General features: G+C 43.4%; 2 protein-coding genes across 2 annotated transcripts in view; one reads left to right on the top strand and one right to left on the bottom strand.

Moving 5' to 3' along the window:
- Map3k15 (mitogen-activated protein kinase kinase kinase 15) overlaps positions 1–8,865 on the top strand; it is a 100,038-nt gene extending 91,173 nt beyond the window's left edge. Inside the window, exons 22-29 of the mRNA XM_048335677.1 lie at positions 148–322; positions 1,164–1,349; positions 1,909–2,014; positions 3,332–3,545; positions 6,711–6,823; positions 8,101–8,201; positions 8,283–8,359; positions 8,648–8,865. Of these exons, the coding sequence (XP_048191634.1) occupies positions 148–322; positions 1,164–1,349; positions 1,909–2,014; positions 3,332–3,545; positions 6,711–6,823; positions 8,101–8,201; positions 8,283–8,359; positions 8,648–8,735 (1,060 nt within the window). The 3' untranslated portion in view covers positions 8,736–8,865. The remainder of the gene's footprint in view (positions 1–147; positions 323–1,163; positions 1,350–1,908; positions 2,015–3,331; positions 3,546–6,710; positions 6,824–8,100; positions 8,202–8,282; positions 8,360–8,647) is intronic.
- Positions 7,967–21,268, bottom strand: Pdha1 (pyruvate dehydrogenase E1 subunit alpha 1). Its single transcript, XM_048335675.1, has 11 exons — positions 21,095–21,268; positions 18,645–18,704; positions 17,815–17,988; positions 17,026–17,152; positions 16,366–16,457; positions 15,571–15,663; positions 13,871–14,026; positions 13,588–13,659; positions 12,665–12,732; positions 10,323–10,431; positions 7,967–9,857 (listed from the first exon to the last, which is right to left on the bottom strand). The coding sequence occupies exons 1-11, from the start codon at positions 21,149–21,151 to the stop codon at positions 9,693–9,695; spliced, it is 1,173 nt and encodes a 390-aa protein (XP_048191632.1). The 5' UTR covers positions 21,152–21,268; the 3' UTR covers positions 7,967–9,692.
- Between the last annotated feature and the right edge of the window lie 334 nt (positions 21,269–21,602).

Below are 21,602 nucleotides of genomic sequence, written 5' to 3' on the forward strand. Positions count from 1 at the left end.
CCAAACATGCTATCTTGGTGCACTAGCCCCTTCTCGCCATTTTCTTCTCTGGAGCGTGGGGAGTGTGGGTCGTCCTCCCTGCCCCTTTCCCACAGCATGGTGCGGGACAGACACGCATGAAGGGCTTGTCACGGATGTTGTCCACAGCGTTCCAGATGAGAACTCGGCCTTGGAAGAGCGGAACTCAGCTTCCTGCCCTGAAGACAGGGACCCAGGGCTCTTCCTGCTGCGCAAGGACAGTGAGCGCAGGTCCATCCTGTACAAAATCCTCTTGGAGGAGCAGGACCAGGTGGCGTCCAACCTGCAGGAGTGTGTGGCCCAGGTACTGTGTGTGGCCCAGGTACTGGCCTAGAGAAAGCTCCAGCCCCCCTCCCCCCACACCTATACCCAGGTTCTCCTGAGGTCTTTAGGGACCACAAAGTTCCATACACCCATTCTGAAATATTTGCCCAGTTGCAGTAATAACCACTAGTATTTCCCCACATCCTTCCTTCCCCAACAAAACAAAAGAAAATACAAAGCAAAAAAACCCCAAAAACCCAACTCCATTGAAACATGAATCTGCAGAGGGGGTTTTCAGGCATAGGTGGGGTGGTGCTGCCCCCTGGTGGAATGCAGGCCAAATGGCAGCAGGAAGCCAAAAGCCTGTCCACCTCTGGCTTCCTCTTGCCTTATCTATTTTGAGTCTGAGGGCTGAGTGAATCCCGAGTTACGGGACTGACTAGGGTTGCTCTCAGAAGCTGGGAGAACACCCAATTCAAAGAACATAGTTACAAAGGAAAACATTTTGAGTTTTAACTGGGACATGATAGTGGCAAATTGGTCCCTCTTCCTCTGGAGGGGAAAAATCATTTTAGAAGCCACTGCCCTTTTATGGCTTCTGACAATGTCATAGATGAGGGCTAATGAGGGGTTAAACCATTCACGGGGGGCTTAATGCCGAGGGTGGGTGCCCACTAGGAGCAACGGACCCAAAGATCCCCATAAGGAAGAATATAGAGGGAATCCCAGAAACAGGGCTTTTCTCCCTGGAGGAATCCTACAATTCCATTAGTAAATGGACAGCCTAGTTTCCCACAATGCGTTTTTAAATTTTCTACCCGCTGCCCCCCAATTCACTCGATGCAAATGACTCAATGTTTATTGTGTCTGTTTTCGATCAGAGTTCAGAAGAGTTGCATCTCTCAATTGGCCACATCAAGCAAATAATTGGGATCCTGAGGGACTTTATCCGCTCCCCGGAGCACAAGGTGATGGCATGCACCATATCAAAGCTAAAGATGGACTTGGATTTTGACAGCTCGTCCATCAGTCAGATTCACCTGGTCCTGTTTGGATTCCAGGATGCTGTAAGTGCTCAACCCGGCCTTCAAGTACATGCTAGTGTCCACCCACCATATTCTCCGGCACTCCCACGTTTTCTTAGGTTGACCCCTGAACTCTGAATTTCAGCAGCTCTTTCTAAACACTGAGTCTGTAGCTACAGGGAGCACATCTGGGTGAATGGGCCAATTGTCTGCCCAGATGTGAGCTCCTCCGGGCATGGTTGGTTCGGCTTTATGTTCTAAGTTGTCATGTCTGTCATGTAACAGATGCTCAATAGATGGTCATTGTGGCCATGGCTCAAGTGGTAGATTCCAGATTTGAGCCAAAAAAAAAAAAAAAAAGAATAAAATCAAAGATGCCCAGTGAGGTCAGTCCCATTGCTGCGCCCATCTTTTAGATGGCAGCGTGGCTGCGAGTCAAACTAGAATGTGTCTCATTTAGAAGAAACACACGAGGCATAAATCCAGGGCAGCCCAGGTAAAACTTAATCTCAGCGAGATTGAGCCTCAACAAATTCCAATTAAGAACTCGTGTTTCTTAAAAGTGTAACAATAGAATAATCTGAGTTTTTATGATTTTTAGGTAAATAAAATTTTGAGGAACCACTTGATTAGGCCCCACTGGATGTTTGCAATGGACAACATCATCCGCAGAGCAGTGCAGGCCGCAGTCACCATCCTCATCCCAGGTACATGCCCGCCCAAACCATTCGATAACTCACTCATTGTTGCTTTCTCAGCTGGGCACTGGTGGCTCACGCCTGGAATCCTAGCTACTCAGGTGGCTGAGATCTGAGGATCGCTCTTTGAAGCCAGCCCAGGCAGGAAAGTGCATTAGGACTCAACCAGCAAAAGATGGAAGTGTAGCCAGGTACCCACTGGCTCATGCTTGTAATTCGAGCCACTCAGGAGGCTGAGATCTGAGGACTGAGTTGAGAGCCAGCCCAGTCAGGGGAGAAAAGCCAGAAGTGGAGATACGGCTCTCAAGTGGTAGAGTGGCAGCCTTGAGTAAGAAAGCCAAGCCAGAGTCCAAAGCCCTGAGTTCATGCCCTTGTACTGACACATACACACAAAAAAAATGTTGCCTTTTCTTTTCTGTCTTGGCTTTAGACTTCCCTGCAGTCAAGTGGATGCCATCATAAATATCTTGTGGGGATGTCTGTGGTAAGAAAAAGTCATGATGACCCCAGGGATATTAGTGAAGGTGGCTGATCTAGAAAGAGAGTGCCTAGCTTGAGGGCAGGCATTGGCCCAGTCCTCCGGGACCCATATCAGTGCACACATTTACAAGACAGTTATAGTTGCATGTCTGCTTTCTCTCAGAATCACCTTTCACTACTTACAGAAACCTTGGGCCTTTTGGGCCCCAGCTCTGCAGTTCACGCCTGTAATACCAGGTACTAGGGTGTCAGATTGGGAACATTGTGGTTTGAGGTGAGCCTCACCAAGCATGTGGAGACCCTTCCAAAAAAGAACTTAAGGGAGAAAGGACTATGGATCAAGTCCAACCCAGGGTCTTGTGCTTGCTTACCACAGAGTACCTACCAACTCCACGTCCAGCCTTACTTAATCTTGGGGGTTTCTGTTTGCTTTCTGAAATGTTCCAGTAGCTTCTCTTGCAGAGAGAGAGGGTCCTCTTCCTGTGAAGGGAGGTTTTAGAACCTCTGTGGACATTGTCTCTGGCTCCTGTAGGAGTCAGATGTTCTGCATTCTCTCCTGAATGCTTCCTGAGTCACAGGTTGTACTTGTGTAAAACTATCTTTAGGCACCTTCCATCTTTAATTCTCAGTGTTTTCATGTGTAAATTGGGAGCAGGTGTGTGCGTGTGTGTGCGTGATATCATCTTTCCAAGCCTCAGATCCAGGTGAAATGATGCCCTCTCCTTTTATAACGTCACTAATCCGCTGAACAAAGTGTGGCAGCGGTCAGGCCCGCCTGGGAGGAGAGCTACACTAGGCCTGGGCCGTTGTTGAAATGTGACCTTGCTATCTGTGGTCTGATTTCAGAGCTCCGAGCCCACTTTGAGTCTGCCTCTGAGACGGAAGTAGAGAAGGACCCAGAGGAAGTGGGAGGAGACTACCCTCCGGAGGACACGCCCAGCGGAGCCGAGCATGAGGCCTCCAGGGGAAGCAGACCTTGTTCAATGGTGGTCCAGGTGACCCAATCCCACCTCCAACACCTGCGCCTCCAGCTGAGCAACCTCAGGCAGGAGAGCCACAGGTGAGGACCTTCGCCCACTCCACTCGGAGGAGCAGGGGGAGGATGGGAACCAGAAGATGCTGGCTAAGAGCCCAAATCAACTGGGGGAAAAAAGGCTCCGCACCACAAATAAACAGGAAGGGTCCATTGGTGTATTGCTAGCTTCAACTGGGGGACTAAGGGAATGCTTTCTTCTTCATCTTCTCATTTTGCTTTTACTTTCAAAACAGTTTATATATTATTATAATGTAAGAATTGAGAAAAGGGAAATGATTCTCTTACTAAAAAAATGAAAAATGAATTTGTCTTTAATTAGTTTTACCCAGTACAAAGTGATGAACTTTTTAACCACATATTTAATAACTTATTCAATAATCTACATAATTTTTCTGATCACATAGACTGCTCAAAATCCCTTTCATCTTTGAACTTTTTACACTTGTTACTTTCTTATACCTTTCAACCCATTATTCCTTTGATTAGAAGAGCCACTTGGATATATTACTCTTTGCTCCTGCTAAATGAATCTCCATGCTCATTAACTTTTCCTAACATCAACCCTATGCTATGCCCACATCTATTAGCTGAACAAATGCATGAAATGACCATCAATTTACCTCAACATCTGAAAGATATTGTCTGTGGGGCTATAAAATTATAATGATGAATTGTTGGGTTTTTTGTGCTGGTCCTGAGCCTTCAACTCAGGATCTGGGCACTATCTGAGCTTTTTTCTCAAGGCTAGTGCTCTACCACTTGAGCCACAGCTCCACTTCCAGCCTTTTGAAAGTCAGTTGCGGGTAAGAGTCTCATGGGCTTTCCTGCCCAGGCTGGCTTCAGAAATCCTCAGATCTCTGCCTCCTGAGTAGCTAGGATTACAGGCTGGAGCAACAACCAGGAATGTTTTTTGTTTGTTTGTTTTTAATAAGAGGAACCAGGGGTTAGAGTGCCTTGCACAAGGCCAAACAGAAATCTGCCATTTGAAAGGCAAATGCAGAAGTGGAGCTGTGGCTCAAGTAGTAGAATGCAAGACTTCAGCAAAAAAGCTAAGGGAGAACGTGAGGCCCTGAGTTCAAGTCACAGAACCAGCACTCACTTCTGAGTTTTGCCTTCATGAAGATGGGGTTCCTGCAGAAGTAGCAGTCTGAGGGACAAATTAGCACTTTTGTGCATGGCAGTATGGCCCAGATTCCTAACTTTAAGGAAGTCTTGCCTGTTCAGCATGGCTTCCTGTTTGCCATGATCCCTAGATGGGTGTTAATAGATTGCTTTCCTAACCAACCAATAGATTGCTTTCCTGGCACCAACATAATGTTTTCCCAAGTACACTGGCCTGTTTTGTTCACTTCTTGGTATGTAGTAGGAACTCATTTAAATATTTGCACTGAGAGTCACATTATCACCAATGAGCTTAAAAAATATGTAGTCCACAATTATAGCAAACTAGTTGGTGCTTAGTCCAAATAATGATGTAGCTTTAATATCACTGGTCACGCTGATTTTTATTTAGCAGATTCTGGATTAACCTTTGGCTGAACGTCTGGATGAAAAGTTACATATACCCTCTAGGATGTCTTAAGTTTAATCGTAGGCAGATCTTTTGTAGAGATGTAGAATTTTAATTAAGAGGTAGTGGCAGCAAACATTTTTTAAAATTTTAACAGATGACAACTATGAAAGTGGGTGGTAAAACTTGGCCATCTTTCAAAACTTCCCAGTATCATTCGTAATTACCCAATTCCTGCCATGTTATGGATGGATTCAAAGGTCATTCCTCTGCACCGTTCATTTATTTTCTCATCTCAGTAGTTGGTTAAACATCAGTCAGCACGTGAATGCGAATGGCTAGTAAACATGGAGCCTTTGTGTCCCTGTGCAGGGAGAGGCCTTGGCTGTCTGCTTGGGGACAGAGCTGAAGCATGGCTCTGATTCACAGAATGGTGCAAGGGAATAACTGGTCTGTAGTGAGGGACACACCAGAACCATTTGCACAGATCAGGCACAGTCTCTTTAGATGCGAAGTCCAAGGCCAGCCATTTTGGCCATTGAATAACCCCAGGAGAACCCATGTTCTCATCTGTTTACATATTATTGTAGTGATTTTTGTCAGGGCAAGGTCAATAATTAACTTCAGTCATTTAAAATTGAGTGCTGTATTTCCTACTTCGCCAGCACAAATAATATAAATGAATTAAAAGGGCATGCAGTTAGAACAAATTGATTTTTATACTAGGTACATGCAAAAAGGAAAAAAATAAAAGCTATGGGTCTGATCTGCCAACCCTATCCCCTAGCTGCGCAACCAGAGCTGGCACGGGAGGTTGGGGGTGGGGACACAACTGGAGAGGCTCAACTGTGCCAAGACCTACTTTTCTGTCCCCACATGACCATGAGGAAAGATGTCAGGAGACTGTCCCGAGGGTGCACTCCAGGTCAGCCTGCCACTCTAGGTGAACTCATTATTTAGGTCCTGTTATGTCAGCTTGAAAACTAGGCTTCGAAGAGAATGGTGTTTACTGAGAAGTGTGATGAGGCTGAAATGACACAGCCCACTGACGGCAAGGAGCACAGTCCTGCTTCTGCCTTAACTACTCAGCCCCTTTGCTTCTCTGCCCCCAGCTCCTGGCTCAGAAGCAATCTCCTTGGTTTAACTCCCACTGGGAGGAAGGAGGGAGATTCCTGGTCTCTCTCTCTCTCTCTCTTTTGGCAGGCATGGGGCTGGGCACCACCTCTGAGCTTTTTCACTCAAGGCTAGAACACTACCATTTTGAGCCACAGTGCCATTTCTAGACTAATGGCTTAAGACAGGAGTCTTAGACTTTTCTGCTCTGGTTGGCTTCAAACCACCATCCTCAGATCTCAGCCTCCTGAGTAGCTAGGATTCCAGGCATGAGCCGCAGCACCTGGCTTCTTGAAGGGCACTAATCACTTGAATCACTTCCCACAAGCCCCAACCTGCTACATTACCTTGGAGTTTGCATGTAATTTCAGGGGGACACATCTATTCAGTGCATTGCAAAAATATACTGAGCACTGGTCTTTGTTGCCAAGAGGAGGAAAAAAACCTAAGGGAAGTTTGTCTATCCAGGCTGCAATGACACCTGTGTACCATCTGTGGGCTCATTATGTTCAGTAACTGCATAGTGTTGAGTTCTCTCTGAATAGCTGTTTCTTTTTCCTTTAAAGACTTTTGGAACACCTACTTCAAAAAGAAAGAGAGTACCAGAAACTTCTACAGCTAGATCTAGAACAGAAAACCCAAGAATTATATCGCCTTAAGTCACAATTCAAATCTGATGGTGAGTCATTTTCCATTTGCTTGGACAAACTAAAAATTGAATATTCTAGTTGCTTGGACAAACTAAAAATTGAATATTCTAGTTAGATTCAAAGCAGCAGCTGGGCTATACTGTTAGCCCGGTGCTGTGGGATACTACGCAAGTCGTCTTATTATTGATAGCATGGAGAAATTGGAAATGCAGTTCACTAAGTGAAGGAACCAATAGGGATTCTTAGGGAAGAGGAAGGGGGAGGGGTGTTTACAAAGTGAGCCTCTGTTCACACTTGGCTTTTTCAACCAAGACTGGGGCTCTATCACTTGCACAACTTTCTGCTGTTTAATTAGCGGTATCTCACAAACTTTTGGCCTAAGATGGCTTCAAACCCAGCTCCTCAGATCTCAGCTCGGCCTCCTGAGTAGCTAGGATTACAGGCATGAGCCACCAGCACCCAGATAATTTTATATTTAATAAGCAGTAATATTTTTAAAAAGGTTACCTTGGGCAGGGGTGGGGTGGGAACACAGGTGGTAGAGTGCTTGTTCAGCATGCTTTAGGCCCTGGGTACAATCTCCAGTATTGTAAAAACAAACAAAAAAGCTGCATACTCTTATTCCATTCACATGGAAAAAACTATTGTGACAGAAAGCAAATCTGAATAGGATGAGGGGGGAAACTATGAAAGGACACCAATGAGAACCTTTCAGGATAATGGAAAATAAAATGCTTGTGTTTTGATAGTAAGTAGTGCATGACTGTGTGTGTCAACCATATACCTGAGAGTTGGGTGCAGTAGTACATACCTATAACCCCAGTACTTGGGAGGCAGAGGCAGAACTAATACTGAGATTTGAATCCAAAACAAATTCAGTTGTCCCCCAATTCATATATATGAATACATACACATACACTTCAAATGCGCTATTTACTGCTTAAATTATGCCTTAGCAAGCTATCCTATTTACTGCATGCACCTTAGAAAAGGGCTACAGCTCCCCCTTGGACTGTGGAATGGACAAACTGTAATGCAACACCTTACTACAACCCATTTCCTCATTAGATGTCTGGTGCAGCCAGGGATATATTCGTATTCAGTAGGAAAAGAGCTGAGTTTACACATTTAGGGTAAGAAGGATTCTATTCTCCACAAAATAAATTCGATGCCTATGAATTGTGCCACACTTATTGAAACAGTTGAATGATAAAGGTTTAATTTAATTCATCTGCACATCACAACCTTACATTTGAAGCATTTTATGGCTACAGGTTAAAACAAAACAAATTTTTCATCAATACAGGTAACACTGAGAATCCAGAACCCTCTCAGGGGCGAGGAACAGATAAGGAGCTTATAGACTGGTTGCAACTACAAGGAGTGGATGCAAATACAATTGAAAGGGTAAAATTATAACCACATACAATTTTATGGTATTGTTTACAAGCTTTCTCTCTTATATATCATATCCAATCTCCATTTCAGATTATTGAAGAGGATTATACACTTTCTCATATTCTTAATGATATCACTAAGGAAGACTTAAGATACCTTAAACTACGGTAAGATCTACGGAACAGCTGGCATATTTTTTCCTGTGAATAACCTTTAAAATGATGTACAAGATAAAAGTGCCCGCTCCTGGCTCCCTGAAATTTGTTTCCTATATTTATTTTACAACACCCTACTCCTCCTTCTGAAATCTGGAATTCTGATTAAGACTGCATTCTGAGTAGATGGCCAATCTAGAATGCTATACGTTCCCTTTTGCCACATGACTTCTGTAGAATTGTTTGGACTGGTTGATTTGAAACTCAGTTTTCCCTGGCTAATTCTTGTTTGTTCTGCAGTGGTGGAGTCCTCTGTAGGATTTGGCATGCCGTCTCCCAGCACAGAAGACAGGCTCAGAAATCCTCAACCACTGCAGATGAGGCTTAATCACTGACAGCTAAGCCTGAGCACAGAGCAGGCAAATACCATACATGTTTGTGGTTTGGAGTTTACACAAGAAAAAAATGGAAGACCCACTGTTGTTCAAAGACTGTTCTTACTGAAGTTTTCAACCTGTTATTTATAAATGTCTTAAAGATTTATAGAACTGTATGTAATGTGAATAGTGAGCCTTAGTTTTGATATCCCAGAGTATTAGAAAACTCTTAAAAAAAACAATTTCATTTCATTACATTCATTATTTTTATTTCATTATCAATACACCTTAAAGCACTTGCTGGAAAGATAAACCAAAGTGTGGTTAAATAACAGGCTAGGTGTCACTGTTCTAGGGTAGAAGTTATTTACCAGTTTAGTGCTTAGATTTGAAAGGTAAAATTGATACAAATGTGCCTTGCACTTACATGTGATGGAAATGTAACTTGTGAAAATAATGTCATTTCTATGTTGACTGTACAAATGGAGACAGAACTAAGTTATTTTGCATTAGAAATGACTGTTGTCTTATTTTTGAATGGTAAATATTTTCAACTTTTACTTTGTTATAAAAATAAATATTGTGTCTTACTATGGAGAAATTAATGGAGTGGTTGCTATCCTATGTAGGTGGGCCATGGCTTTATCTCATTATGCCTCTGCGGAGACAGCAATCTCAGAAAAGGGGGCAGGGTATAATTTGGTAGAATTATTTTAGACCTATACAAACAAATCCAACAGTATAATAGTCACACAGAATATTTAAGTACTCAGTAACTTCCTCTAATGCAACAATGTACAACTGACATGCATTATTCTCCCTTTAATTTACATGCTATTTAGTCATAATGGAAGTCTCCTAGGTGCTCATTTTCTTTCTGGATATATTCCTTATTAGTCTCCCTTAAAGTTGACAATACTGATTTCCTTACAGTCGCAGATAAACAGCCCATCGGTTACAGTCTCCCATTAACTGACTGACTTAAACTTGATCCACTGGTTGGCCCCACGCACTTCAAACGGTGGATCGCTGCTGTAGATGTGATAGCCGAGCTCCTCCAAAGGCGGCTCAGGATCAGCGGTGGCAAACTGGGCGGCATCCTCAATTTCTTTCCTCACTTCAACATCAATTTCCTGAATATCAGATTATAATTGCAAGAGAGTTTTGAGTCAACAAGCAGCTTCTGCACCAATTAGTTCTACCTAAACCTGTTGTCAGTGTCACTTAAGTAATAGTAACTGCTGCTGATTTTAAAGACTATAAGATACTCTAGGGACACCTATGAATTAAAAACCCAAAGCCCATTTTTAGGAAAATGCTTTTAAGAAAACTGGGAGAGGAGGGTGAAGACTCCGATTTACATCTTTTAAGAGCACATGCTTTCCCACTGACTCAAGTCACTGCCCACCAAGTCTTACAACAGTCCTGTAAGATTCATGAATTAACTCTCCATCTCATCACTTTCTGAGCTTGGACTAACTCACCTAGAACTGTGGCCATGCAATGGTGGGGATGCTCTGTGTGGGAGAAAACTTGATTGCTGAGAAAGGAGAACTCGTTTTTTAAAGCCAGACTTCAACCCACTAGAGCAACTATACCTTTAGTTCTTCGACACTGGCCAGATTGCTGTTGACCATTCTATCCTTGAGAAGCATAATAGGGTCACTCTTACTTCTTACTTCCTGAATTTCTTCTCGTGTACGGTAACTATGGGGAAGGAGATGAGGTTAGAGATGGGTGAGAAGAGTTTGTGTGGCACAGACTGCTTAGTGAAATACAAGAGTATGTTTCTATAGGGAAGGGCACATCAATACTGGTAGTAATTACTGTGGGAATGGCAAGGAAACACGTAAGGGCCTGTAAGAACTTCTTGCATCTTTTATGGAAACCACACTAATATACAGGGCTTCTCCAGCTTTCTGACAAGAAGGCTCAAGTCTTGGTTTGTTGCTTCAATCTAGAAGTGGGGTATGAAAGAAGCCATCGGACCACTTGACACTCCTATTTTTACACAAGTGGGAGGACAACAATGAGAATAATAGACTTTGAGGCATCAGAACATCAGCAGAAAAATACACATGCCTTCTTGCCTTTCTAAGACCCCAAAGAAGAATGGCTAGCAAAAACTTAGATACCAGATTTTCTGCCTCTTGATACTGTTACATATTTTTTCCCTCATTTTCTGCCTCTTGATTCTATCACATTCTTTTCCTACTGTGCCCTCCCCGGAGGGCTCCATGCAGATGCCCCCCACCTGTTTAAGTCTGCGCCCCGTACCTGAGTTACCTAGGTAACCCGGCACACCTGGAGGCAGTTAGCTCCCCCTTCTCTGAAGTCACATCCAATCCACCTGGCCATACCTCCCACCTTTTCCCCTATATAATCGGGCTCAACAGTCCCCACTCTTTCCCTTTCTCTTGCTCTTTTCTTTTTCCCTTCTTCTTTCCTGTCTTGTCTCCCCACGCCTCCATCTTGTGTGGGTTGGCAGTTTGCGTTCCCCGCCAATCAACTCCTTTCTGCCTGAACCATGTGGCTGGTTTCCTTTCCCATGAACCTTACACCTGGTGCCTGACTGGAGGGGACAGAGTCAGGAGTCGCTGGATCCCCTCCTCCCTCTTTTCTGAGGGCTAACCCACCTTCTTGACTGCCCCTCCTTAGACCAGACTGCCGAAAGCCAGAGGAAACTCACCTGGGACTTCTCTCTCGCCTTTACCACTGCTGGCTAGGCTACACACCCAGCACACCATCTCTCTATGTCTGGTGAGTGACTCCCGTCTACAAGTCCTCTGTTTTGTCAGACCACACCAGAGGGACCCCTTATGTTTTTATGGCCAGTCTGTTCTTATTGCAGGGATACCTGAATCAAGAATTTGACTCTATGTCCTTGTGGACTCCCCACCCCCATCTATGTCCTTGTGGACCCCCATCTACGTTCTTATGGACACCTATGTCCTCACTAGACTACTCCATAAAGTCAGAACGCCTCATAGGCTAGAAAATCAGTCTCAAAGGCCCAACCTTTTGGCTTGTGCCCTCAAGAGTGCAATGCAGGCTGGGTTCCAGGGACCCCCCTGTAGGTTCCCCCTCAAAGGCTAGCCATTCTGGGTTTGATCTAAAAACAAAATAATTGGCAATCAGTGACCTAAGCACTCTGAGCACCATGACTTGTTCAGAAATTCACCATCTTGGCTACATGGTGGGTGGAGTCAGTTAATCTCCCTTGAAGCAATTCTAAGATCACCTGGTAACTCAGATACTGGGCGCAGACAAACAGGTGCGGGTGTCTGCATGGAGCCCTCTTGGGGGAGGGCCATACAAAGCTCTACCATTTTTAAGACAGAATTACACAAAATGCCCTTTTGTACATATGTTTACCTTAGCTCATTCTACAAAGGCTTATTTCTAAATAGACTTCTTTCAATTTTACCACACCAGCAACTGCAGAATTATGTGCTAGAGCTAAGTGAAAAAGGAAAGCTCACACCTGCCTATGTCACTTAGCTCTTCTGATTGATGTATCTTGATTTACTGAACAATCCACGTGTCACCCAGAACTTTGCCAACCCCAGACCTCTCCATGAATTTAGGGCAATGTCTACCATAAACTAAATGCCACAATATGCTCATCTATCATCAGACTTGTTTTAAGTTGATAATTTCTCTCTGTGGTTTACTTATAGGCCAGGTGTAAAATGTCAGGTCAACACACTAGGTATTTGTAGGGGATTTTCAGAATGCTTTCTATATTGGAAGCAATTTATTAGAAGAAAGCTTTAAGGCAAGTCAAATTAAGTACTTGATACCAGCGAGACTAATTTGATGAATCAAATGAACATGTATCTGACTTCAAAAGTAAACACTGAAATGCTCTGCCTCTTCATGCATATAGCACTAATCCAAGCCTATCCACTTTGGAATCCCAGGTGACCCGGGACCTTACCTGACTCCAGGGTCACTCATGCTGTGTCCATGGTAACGGTAAGTCTGCAGCTCCATCAGGATAGGTCCCTAAAATGAACCCACAAGTGGTTAGAGAAGATAAGAGGGAGTAGAGCACCGACACCCCCCAGTCTCAAATGGAGACCCTTACAGCATTCAGTATAGTCTTATCAGATATATAAATGGAATGAATTGTCAAGAATTTATTGATAAACTGATTCTCTTATTAATTTTTTTCATTATTGTACAGAGGGGTTAGTTACATAGGTAATAAGTACTTTCTTTTTGGATAATGTCCCTTGCTCTCCCAGTTTATCTCTGCCATCTCCACCCACAAGTTGTATAGTTCATTTTCAACATACTGTCAAGTGAGTCTCACAGATGCTTTTGTTGGTTAACTGATTCTTAACAGCTATTTGTTTCATCCTTCTCATTCTTAATAAATTTAAGAAAGGTAAGCCACAGGGTATGCTTTCTGGTTTAGGGAGGAATACCACTAAAGTTATCCTAGTGATGAAAGTTAACTTTTTAGGCCAATCTCACTGCTCCCCTCTTCCTCATTGCCATATGTATAGTAAAAAGATCCTTGAGACCAAAGTGACAAGACTAAGATTATACACTTCAACCTTGCTGTTTATTTGTGTACAATCTATCAAGTGCCTATTATATAAGCACAGGTCTTGGCTGGGTACTGTGGGGGAAGCCCAATCTCCTAACTCAAGAGTCATAGGATAAATAACAGGAAGGGACACATAATCAAACAAAAGGGAAAAACAGATTGTCATGGCGAGGCAAATGTAAGAGAACACTAGAGAAAAAGATGTAGGAGGTGAGCTACCATGGTCATGGTATTCATGAGGGAGCCTATTTGCTTGCAGTTCAAACCTACTGTCAGGAGAAGACAAAGTCTTTGGAGTGGCTTACCTTCCCAGATCTACAATAGGCGGCTGCAAACTTTGTGGCCTCTCGGACACACAAGATATCCATTCCATCTACCTGTGGATAAAGGTGGAAGGGGCAAAACATAAATTTTCCTTCGTTTCTAGGTCTGGAGAACAAACTTGGAACCTTGCACATGCTAGGAAAGCATTCTACTCCTGGCCCTCACATTTTACATTACATGATCTGATCAAATTCAATTTTGTCAAGCAGCTCAACAGCACGAAGAAGGGCACCTAGCTGATAGGGCTATCCCAGTTGTCCTTACCCTCAGCCCAGGGATAAAGTCTCCTCTCTTGTAGTAGTCAGTACTGGCCGCTGCTCTCTCAACAGACGTTCCCATTCCATAGCGGTTATTCTCACAGATGAAAATACACGGTAATTTCCATAATGCTGCCATATTGTAGGCTTCAAATATCTGACCCTACAAGTATTTATAAAAAGTTCATGAGGTTCCATTTGCTTATTTCTTTAGACTTCATCATTATCCACGGTTACAGAGAGCTTTCATAAAGGGCAAAGACTCTCAAAATTTCTGATGTGAATGACCTGTGCGTTGGGAGTGGTAGGAAGAAGCAGGCATCATATTCTTGCAACTAAAGAAACTTACAGGGGCTGGGGATATGGCCTAGTGGCAAGAGTGCTTGCCTCATATACATGAGGCCCTAGGTTCGATTCCCCAGCACCACGTATATAGAAAATGGCCAGAAGTGGCACTGTGGCTCAAGTGGCAGAGTGCTAGCCTTGAGCAAGAAGAAGCCAGGGACAGTGCTCAGGCCCTGAGTCCAAGACCCAGGACTGGCCAAAAAAATAAATAAAGAAAAAAATAAATAAAGAAACTTACAAATCAAATCCTATTAACCTGTTTTTTGTAGGGCCCCATTAGTACTATTTAGTGCACTGAAAGAGGTTCAACATGTAAATATGTAGCTATTACTGTTATGCCTTACTATTATTTTTGTGCTGTCAGAGGCTTGAACTCAGGGCTTGAATGCTGTCCCTGAGCTTTTTGCTCAAGGCTAGTACTCTACCATTTGAACTATAGTTCCACTTCCAGTTGTTTTGGTATTTAATTGGAGATAAGAGTCTTCTCATGGACTTTTTAGCCAGGGCTGGCTTTGAACTGCATTCCGCAGATCTAACTCCTGAGTCCCTAGGATTATCAGTGTGAGCCACTGATACCTGGCTACATTATGCCTTTAAGAAAAAAATCTATCAGATCCAGTGGCTAATCAAGGTGGACCAGCATGTAAGAATCACTACCAAATACAGGGCCTTACCAAGTGCCTTCTGTAGACTGCTAACTACTCAGACCAAGAGAGGACAAAAAATGAAGAGTCAGGGCTCAGATGCTATTATACAAATTTGATACTGCCTGAGTATCTAAAAGAATGGATCTGTATAGTTCAATACTGGTTTGGAATGGGTTAGAAATTGAAATTAGGGGGAACAAGTCATCTGTCACAGAGTACTTGTAACTTGCAAATAGAACAAAGGAGCTTCTTCAGGAATGTTTGTAAGACTGGTAAACGTGTCACATGCAACATGCTAACATGTTTGTGAAACCAAAGTTCACTTGCTATATGAAATGCTCTTTCAACTAAAAAACCAAAAATCTTTTTCTTCAGCTCTAGAGTCTTAAACTCAGTCCTGCTATGCAGATACTCTACCACTTGAGCCATACTCCCAATCTGTTTTGGCGTACAGCTAGAACGACAAGTGCACACCATCACATTAAGTTTTTATTGGTTGAGATGGGGTTTCTATAACTTTTTGCCCCAACTGACCTGAAACCACAGTCCTCCCAATCTATCTCACTTCCATTCCTAGTCCCTTTCCAGTAGCTAGGGTTACAAGTGTGAACCACCATGGTCAGTGCAACACAGCCTTTCTTCACAAATTCAACTACAACTATTCAACACTTAGGAAACCCAACAATTACTACTAGAGGGTAAGAGACACACTTACCTGATTAGCAGCGCCATCACCATATAGTGTCAAACAGACTTCATCTTTTCCATTATACTTACAGGCCAGGGCGATCCCAGCTCCCAGGGGTACCTAACATTAAGGACGACCAAGAAACAAACCACAGAAATCCGAGTGATGCTGGTAACTTCAATTCTTGGACAGAACTGGAGATGGAAATTTCACTACTGCTACTGATTCCTCCTGCCTTAACCCTGTCTCTACTCACACAACAGGCTATTTTAACAAGTCAGGAAAGTAACATGAGGAAATAGACTATTCCACTTTGTCCAGAGGGCAATGACATTTCTGCACCCGAAGATCCAAACAATGAAACTTAAGAGTCAAAGAAGAAGAAACTTAGGTAAAAAATATGTATTAACAGAGTCCTACTAAATTAGATATAATGTTCCATTCACCATTCACCAATTGGTGAGAGCAAGACTGTGTACTGATTGAAGCCAACTTTAGATAATCCTGACTGTCCCTATCTTCTAATCTGGCCCCAGAGTTAGCATATCCCAGGAGCATGTAGAGGTAGTAATTAATGTACTGGAATTAAATTAAAAGGTGAAAGTACAGTCTTAAAGGCTCTTGTTTACTTACAAAACTTAACAACCATCTATCCAACCGACTTGTTAATTTCTCAAATAGCAAGAGAAATTAAGTCTTTAAACCAAGTACACCCTCTGCCCCAACTGAAATCCTTCGGAGAAAAGTTCTCTGAGCGTGCTAGTTTACAAAGACATGGGCCAGGACCAAATCTATGGAAACATGTTTTTCATTGTTCACTACCTGAGCTCCAACGATGCCATTGCCCCCATAGAAGTTCTTGGCATACATGTGCATAGATCCTCCTTTCCCTTTAGCACAACCTCCTCTTCGTCCTGGAAATGGCAGTGCACATGTACACATCAAAGGCCAACTACACAAAGCAAACAAAACCACACCCCAAGCTTTTACTCTGAGACTAGTTCAACTGTCTTAAGTATCTGTCCTTCTACTGAACCCTTTTCCTTATCTCCAAGTCCTTTTCCTGACCTTGCTCTCCTTTCATTTAGTTGCCATCAAGATGTTGGTGTGGAATCCTAGATTTTTTTGTTTTTGGTCAGTTCTACACACCTGACATCCACACTGGCACACTACACAGAGGAAGACACAGAAGAAGGGACTAGTAAAAAGATTATCTTAGAATATACTACTACGAGACATACTTGAGGAATAACAAACCTTATTCTGTTTAGTCAGCGCCTAACTTTTTAAGAATTTTTACCATAAGGACCAGATGGCCACATAAACACTCGGGTTACTCAAAAATATAAAATGTGCCAGAGCATCAAACAGAGGGATTAAAACTGAGAAAAGTTTTTAACTTTCATAAGGATTAGGATCTTAATGGGAGTTATTTGCACATCCAATCCACTCATTCCCCCTTTCTGTAAATCCACAGCAAACCTGTTAGCTCTGCGAGAATTTCACGAACAGAAAGACCCCGAGTGAAGGTGAAGCCATGAGCCCGGTAGGCTGTGATGAGATGGTCTGTAGGGTTTATGCCAGCCTCGAGGCCCACACAGCAAGCTTCCTGTGGTGAAGGAAGAAATCATGAGGTAACACAGTACACATTTCTGGATTAAAAAGAAAATTTCTATTAGAGCCAGTGCTATGCAACATTGGCTAACAGAACTTAGTCGTTAGTAACCACAGAACGTAGCCATTCTTCACCAAAAACAGAGTGGAGACTCAAACCAGAAGCCACAAACTAAGAACACACCGATGTGTTATTTCCTTTAACCTGTATAATGATACCAACAAAATCCACGTCATGTCAACATTAAAATATCGAGGGAAAGGACTGGGAAGTGTGTTTCAAGTGATAAAACACCCGCCTAGCAAGTTCCAACAGTAGTACCAGAAAAAGGAAAAAAAAAAAAAAAAAAAACCCAACCACCTTGAGAGAATATCATATGAAACTTGAATCTTCTAGAAAAACAATAGGAAACCCTAGACGTACTTCCACGTGATACTAACCAGCTGGAATCAAGCCTGGGCGACCTATTTTTAAAAAATAAATACATGAAATCAGCAATGCTCTCAGTGAATGAATACTTTAGCTTAAGCTTCACAGTAGGTTTTGGCATTCTAGTTTTCGAATCCTGGTGGCATAAAAGGCAGGGTAAAATCCTTAAATAGGAAGTATATGCAAATACCTAAATATACATGGTTTTATTACAAATCTATCCTCACCTGACCATCACATAGGTGACAGAAACCACGAATAATTTTCTGTTTATACAGCTGATCAGCTTTTAACTCCATCCGGCGCACAGTCTGCATCATCCTATAGTATTTGAGCCCATCCTCTCTGGTGAGCACAGTTGTAACGGGAGGGCCTTCATCCAGCCGGTGAAGGTCACACTTCTGAAATGAAGGTAGTCATGCTGTAGTTACTCCATCACAAACTGCTGACTCAATCTAAGATCCAAATTTCACAAATAGCTTGCAAAACAGACAAGGAATACATCAGCAATGCTACAAATGCTGCTAACTCCTTAAGTCTAGAAATCTCATTATACAAAGGGATATGGTATTGAAGGAAATTTTCTGAGATGATTTTCACTGAAAACCCTTAGAGGTCAACTGAGTAATTATAGATTGAAAAATGAATTTTCAAAAGCAAAACCCCCAAAGAACCTTCTTACTCAAATATTTAGCTGAAGGCTCAGTGGCAAAGCATTTGCCTAGCAAGTGCAACATCCTGGGTTTGATCTCTGGTACTAAACAAACAAAAAAACCGTTAAAAAAACAAACAAACAAACAAAAACCCAATCAAATGTTTAGCTGAATAATGTCCTCAGTATTGGAGTATATTCCATTCATTTTTTTTTTGTAAATCTCCACTTTTTTTCTAAACTACCAGCAAACTGCTAAGAGTAATTTATTTTTGCTAAACTTCTCTGAGCCTTTGGCTGTGGAACATTGAGAAGAAAATGATTTTAAAATACCAATATCAAAATGTTCTAAAGGCAAAATATGTATTATAGTGTACCTATGGAAAAAGATAAAATATCTCTTACCTTAATTTCAAAAGTAGCATCATTCGCAAAATTACGTGATGCCACTAGCACTCTGGTTGCCTAGGAAAACAAAATATGCAAACAGGTAAGTTTTTTTTTATGTCAGTTTCAGAAAGTCTCTACTATGAAGTCATGGAAAGTTAGTAAGGCCCCAGAAGGTTTGCAAGCTTCTCTCCTGCTCCGTTCACTATGCTGGTATCTTCCTAGTCATGTAAAATGAATTAATGCTTTGGCCAATGAAATATAAACCATACCCCTATCTGAGGGAACGAGAAAAGTGACAAAAACCAAATCTATCCACATGGCCACTCAGTTTTCAAAGACATTATAGTGATAATGTAATAAAATGAATAGCCAAAGGAAAAAGAACAGATAATCTGTAGGCTTTATTATTCTTGGTTGTAACCTGATAGCATTTATTTGAACAACTTTCAAAATTACACTTCAAACAAAACTGTCAGTTAATCTCTACTTGGGGCAAATTTTATTATTCTATGACGTAGATCTAGGAGGATACTTTTTTATCACTCAGAGTATGAATTAAACACATTAGCAAGAAACATATAAGATGGAAGCAATGGAAGACTTAAAACAATGGATTTTAGTCAGCCATTTTAAATTTGAGCGGCCTAAATCTTTTTTTTTTTTTTTTGCCAGTCCTGGGCCTTGGACTCAGGGCCTGAGCACTGTCCCTGGCTTCTTTTTGCTCAAGGCTAGCACTCTGCCACTTGAGCCACAGCGCCGCTTCTGGCCGTTTTCTGTATATGTGGTGCTGGGGAATCGAACCCAGGGCCTCATGTATCTGAGGCAGGCACTCTTGCCACTAGGCCATATCCCCAGCCCCCAGCCTAAATCTTGTGTTGGCTCCTCCTGAGTGTTTTCTCCTTGATGTTCTGTAGCATCTGTGGGGTGCTTGTTCCTTTCCACTGTTGAAGTGTGTAAGTTTAAATATATCGCTATTACTCATGTTCAAATAAGAACTGATATTCTACATATCTAGTCTAGTGGCTGGTACATATGTTGGCTATACCAAGAATGCACACAGAAATGAGTTAACAGGAAATGTGTTTTAGTTACAAGTCAAATGCTAATATGTTATCTGATGAATGCTAGCTTTTCCCTAAATCAATAGAACCCCTAAGGCAAAACACTCCCTACCTTTTGAAAAGCTTTGCCCCTATCAGAGTTGCATCAAGTCCTGGGGGAATTGCTAGAACCAGAATTACAAGTCAAGGCTGAGCAGCAGAAAAAAACCAATACCATCTGAGTGTGACCAGAGTTCCGAATCCTCGATGCCTAGGCATCATGGTACATTCAAAAGCTGCAATCATAGTCCTATGCTCTAACACCAACCCTAAGGTCAGGGTTTTCCTAAGCTACTTTCAACCTAAGCCTGTGTATGCTTAAGGATGAAGGCAGTTTACTCCAGGTTCTACTTGACTGCTATAAAGCTGACTGCCAAGAAAAGCTCAGATGTTGGAGGGAGGGAAAAAGTTTGTTTTTAGAGTGCCTCACCCCATCTGAACCCAAATCCAAAGCCGAGCACAAGTGTGCAACAAATGCTTAACAGTATAAAAACCAGAAACACTCTCCAGATACACAGGGCACCTATGAGGTTCCAGGTACTATTTATTTGTAAAGTTTCTAACACATACCAGTCTTGGGATCATCACGCTAACACCACGAGTTAAATAGATCCTCTTAATCTCTATTTCAGAGATGAGGAGCCTGGGCCGAAGGACGTCCTAACTACTCGGGAGGCTGAGATCAGAATCATGGTTGGGAATGCAGCTCGGGCAGAAAAGTCCATGAGGCTTTTACCTCAAAATAAAAAAGTGGAGCTGGGGGGCTCAAAGTGGTAGGGCTCTAGTCTTGAGCAAAAAGGGCTCACCTCAAGAGCGGCGTGTGCGCGCGCGCGCACACGCACAGGCACACACACACACACACACACACACACACGCTTCTTTTCTTGTACTTAAGGGCGAGTCAATGACGAAGCTATGTCTAAGTGGGTTTCGGGATTCCCAGCCCCTTTTTTTACTAGAACGTACTACACAGCCTCTAGCTCAACAGTAATGACATTAGGACGATTGAAAATGAGCGGGAGGCCCGGGGAAACAGGTAGAAGCCCCACCTCTCCTGGGCGCCAGCGGGCGAGGCCACACACCTCGGTAGCCCGCCAGGTGCAGAGCTGAACCCTGGGATGAGGGGGGGGCGACCGAGCCCTCCCCTCCCCCTCCCCTCCGCGGACCTAGCCGGTATCGGGTTTCTCAGGCAGGAGCGGCCGCTCCACGCCGCCCCTCCCGGCGCGGAATGCGCGGCGAAAAAGCGGACCAAAAAAAAAAAAAAAAAAAGGCCGCGGCCGCGCCCCGCTTCCCACTGGGAGGCCTCACCGTCCCTCCCTCGCCCCGGTCCGGGCCCCATTCCCGCCGGCACGCTCAGGGTCTCACCGGCTTCTGGGCAACGCCCAACAACACGCGGGAGACGGCGGCGAGCATCTTCCTCATGGAGCGCCGGTAGCGGCTGGTGGAGCGACTCGAAACCTCTAGAAAAGAAAGGCTTGATAGGTCCCAAGTCTCCTTCAGGCGCCCTGAGCCGACGCCACGCCCTCGACGCACTAAAGGAGTCGCAGTGACCTCATGCTCCAGCGCCAATCTGCCGACCTATCAGGACGTCGCTTAGAGCTTTTCCCGCCCACCTGAAGGGGGGTCCCGCTGATTTTCGTTACGGATTAGCGCCCGAGAGGGCGGAACTGAGGCCCGTACGACACCACGTGAGGAGGCGGGACATTGAGGACTCCGGCGTAAGAAAGTAGGGAGGGGGAGGAAGAATTAGCTTGCACTTCTCACCTCCAGCTCTAGGGGGAGTCCTGCACGCTGTCCTACATTTCCCCTGGTCCTATGGTGCGGTGCGTATGTATAGTCTTGGTTCTGTACATGAAACGATGAAAATTAGGCA

The sequence above is a fragment of the Perognathus longimembris genome, chromosome 28 (genome assembly GCF_023159225.1).
Source record: "Perognathus longimembris pacificus isolate PPM17 chromosome 28, ASM2315922v1, whole genome shotgun sequence".
Taxonomy (NCBI): domain Eukaryota; kingdom Metazoa; phylum Chordata; class Mammalia; order Rodentia; family Heteromyidae; genus Perognathus; species Perognathus longimembris.

Coding starts and splice junctions, on each gene's coding strand:
- Pdha1 (XM_048335675.1), bottom strand. CDS start 21,151: ATGAGGAAGATGCTCGCCGCCGTCTCCCGCGTGTTGTTGGGCGTTGCC. Junction 18,705..21,094: donor TGGGCGTTGCCCAGAAGCCG/GTGAGACCCTGA, acceptor TTGTTTTCCTAG/GCAACCAGAGTGCTAGTGGC. Junction 17,153..17,814: donor GTCACCTATGTGATGGTCAG/GTGAGGATAGAT, acceptor CCTTCACCACAG/GAAGCTTGCTGTGTGGGCCT.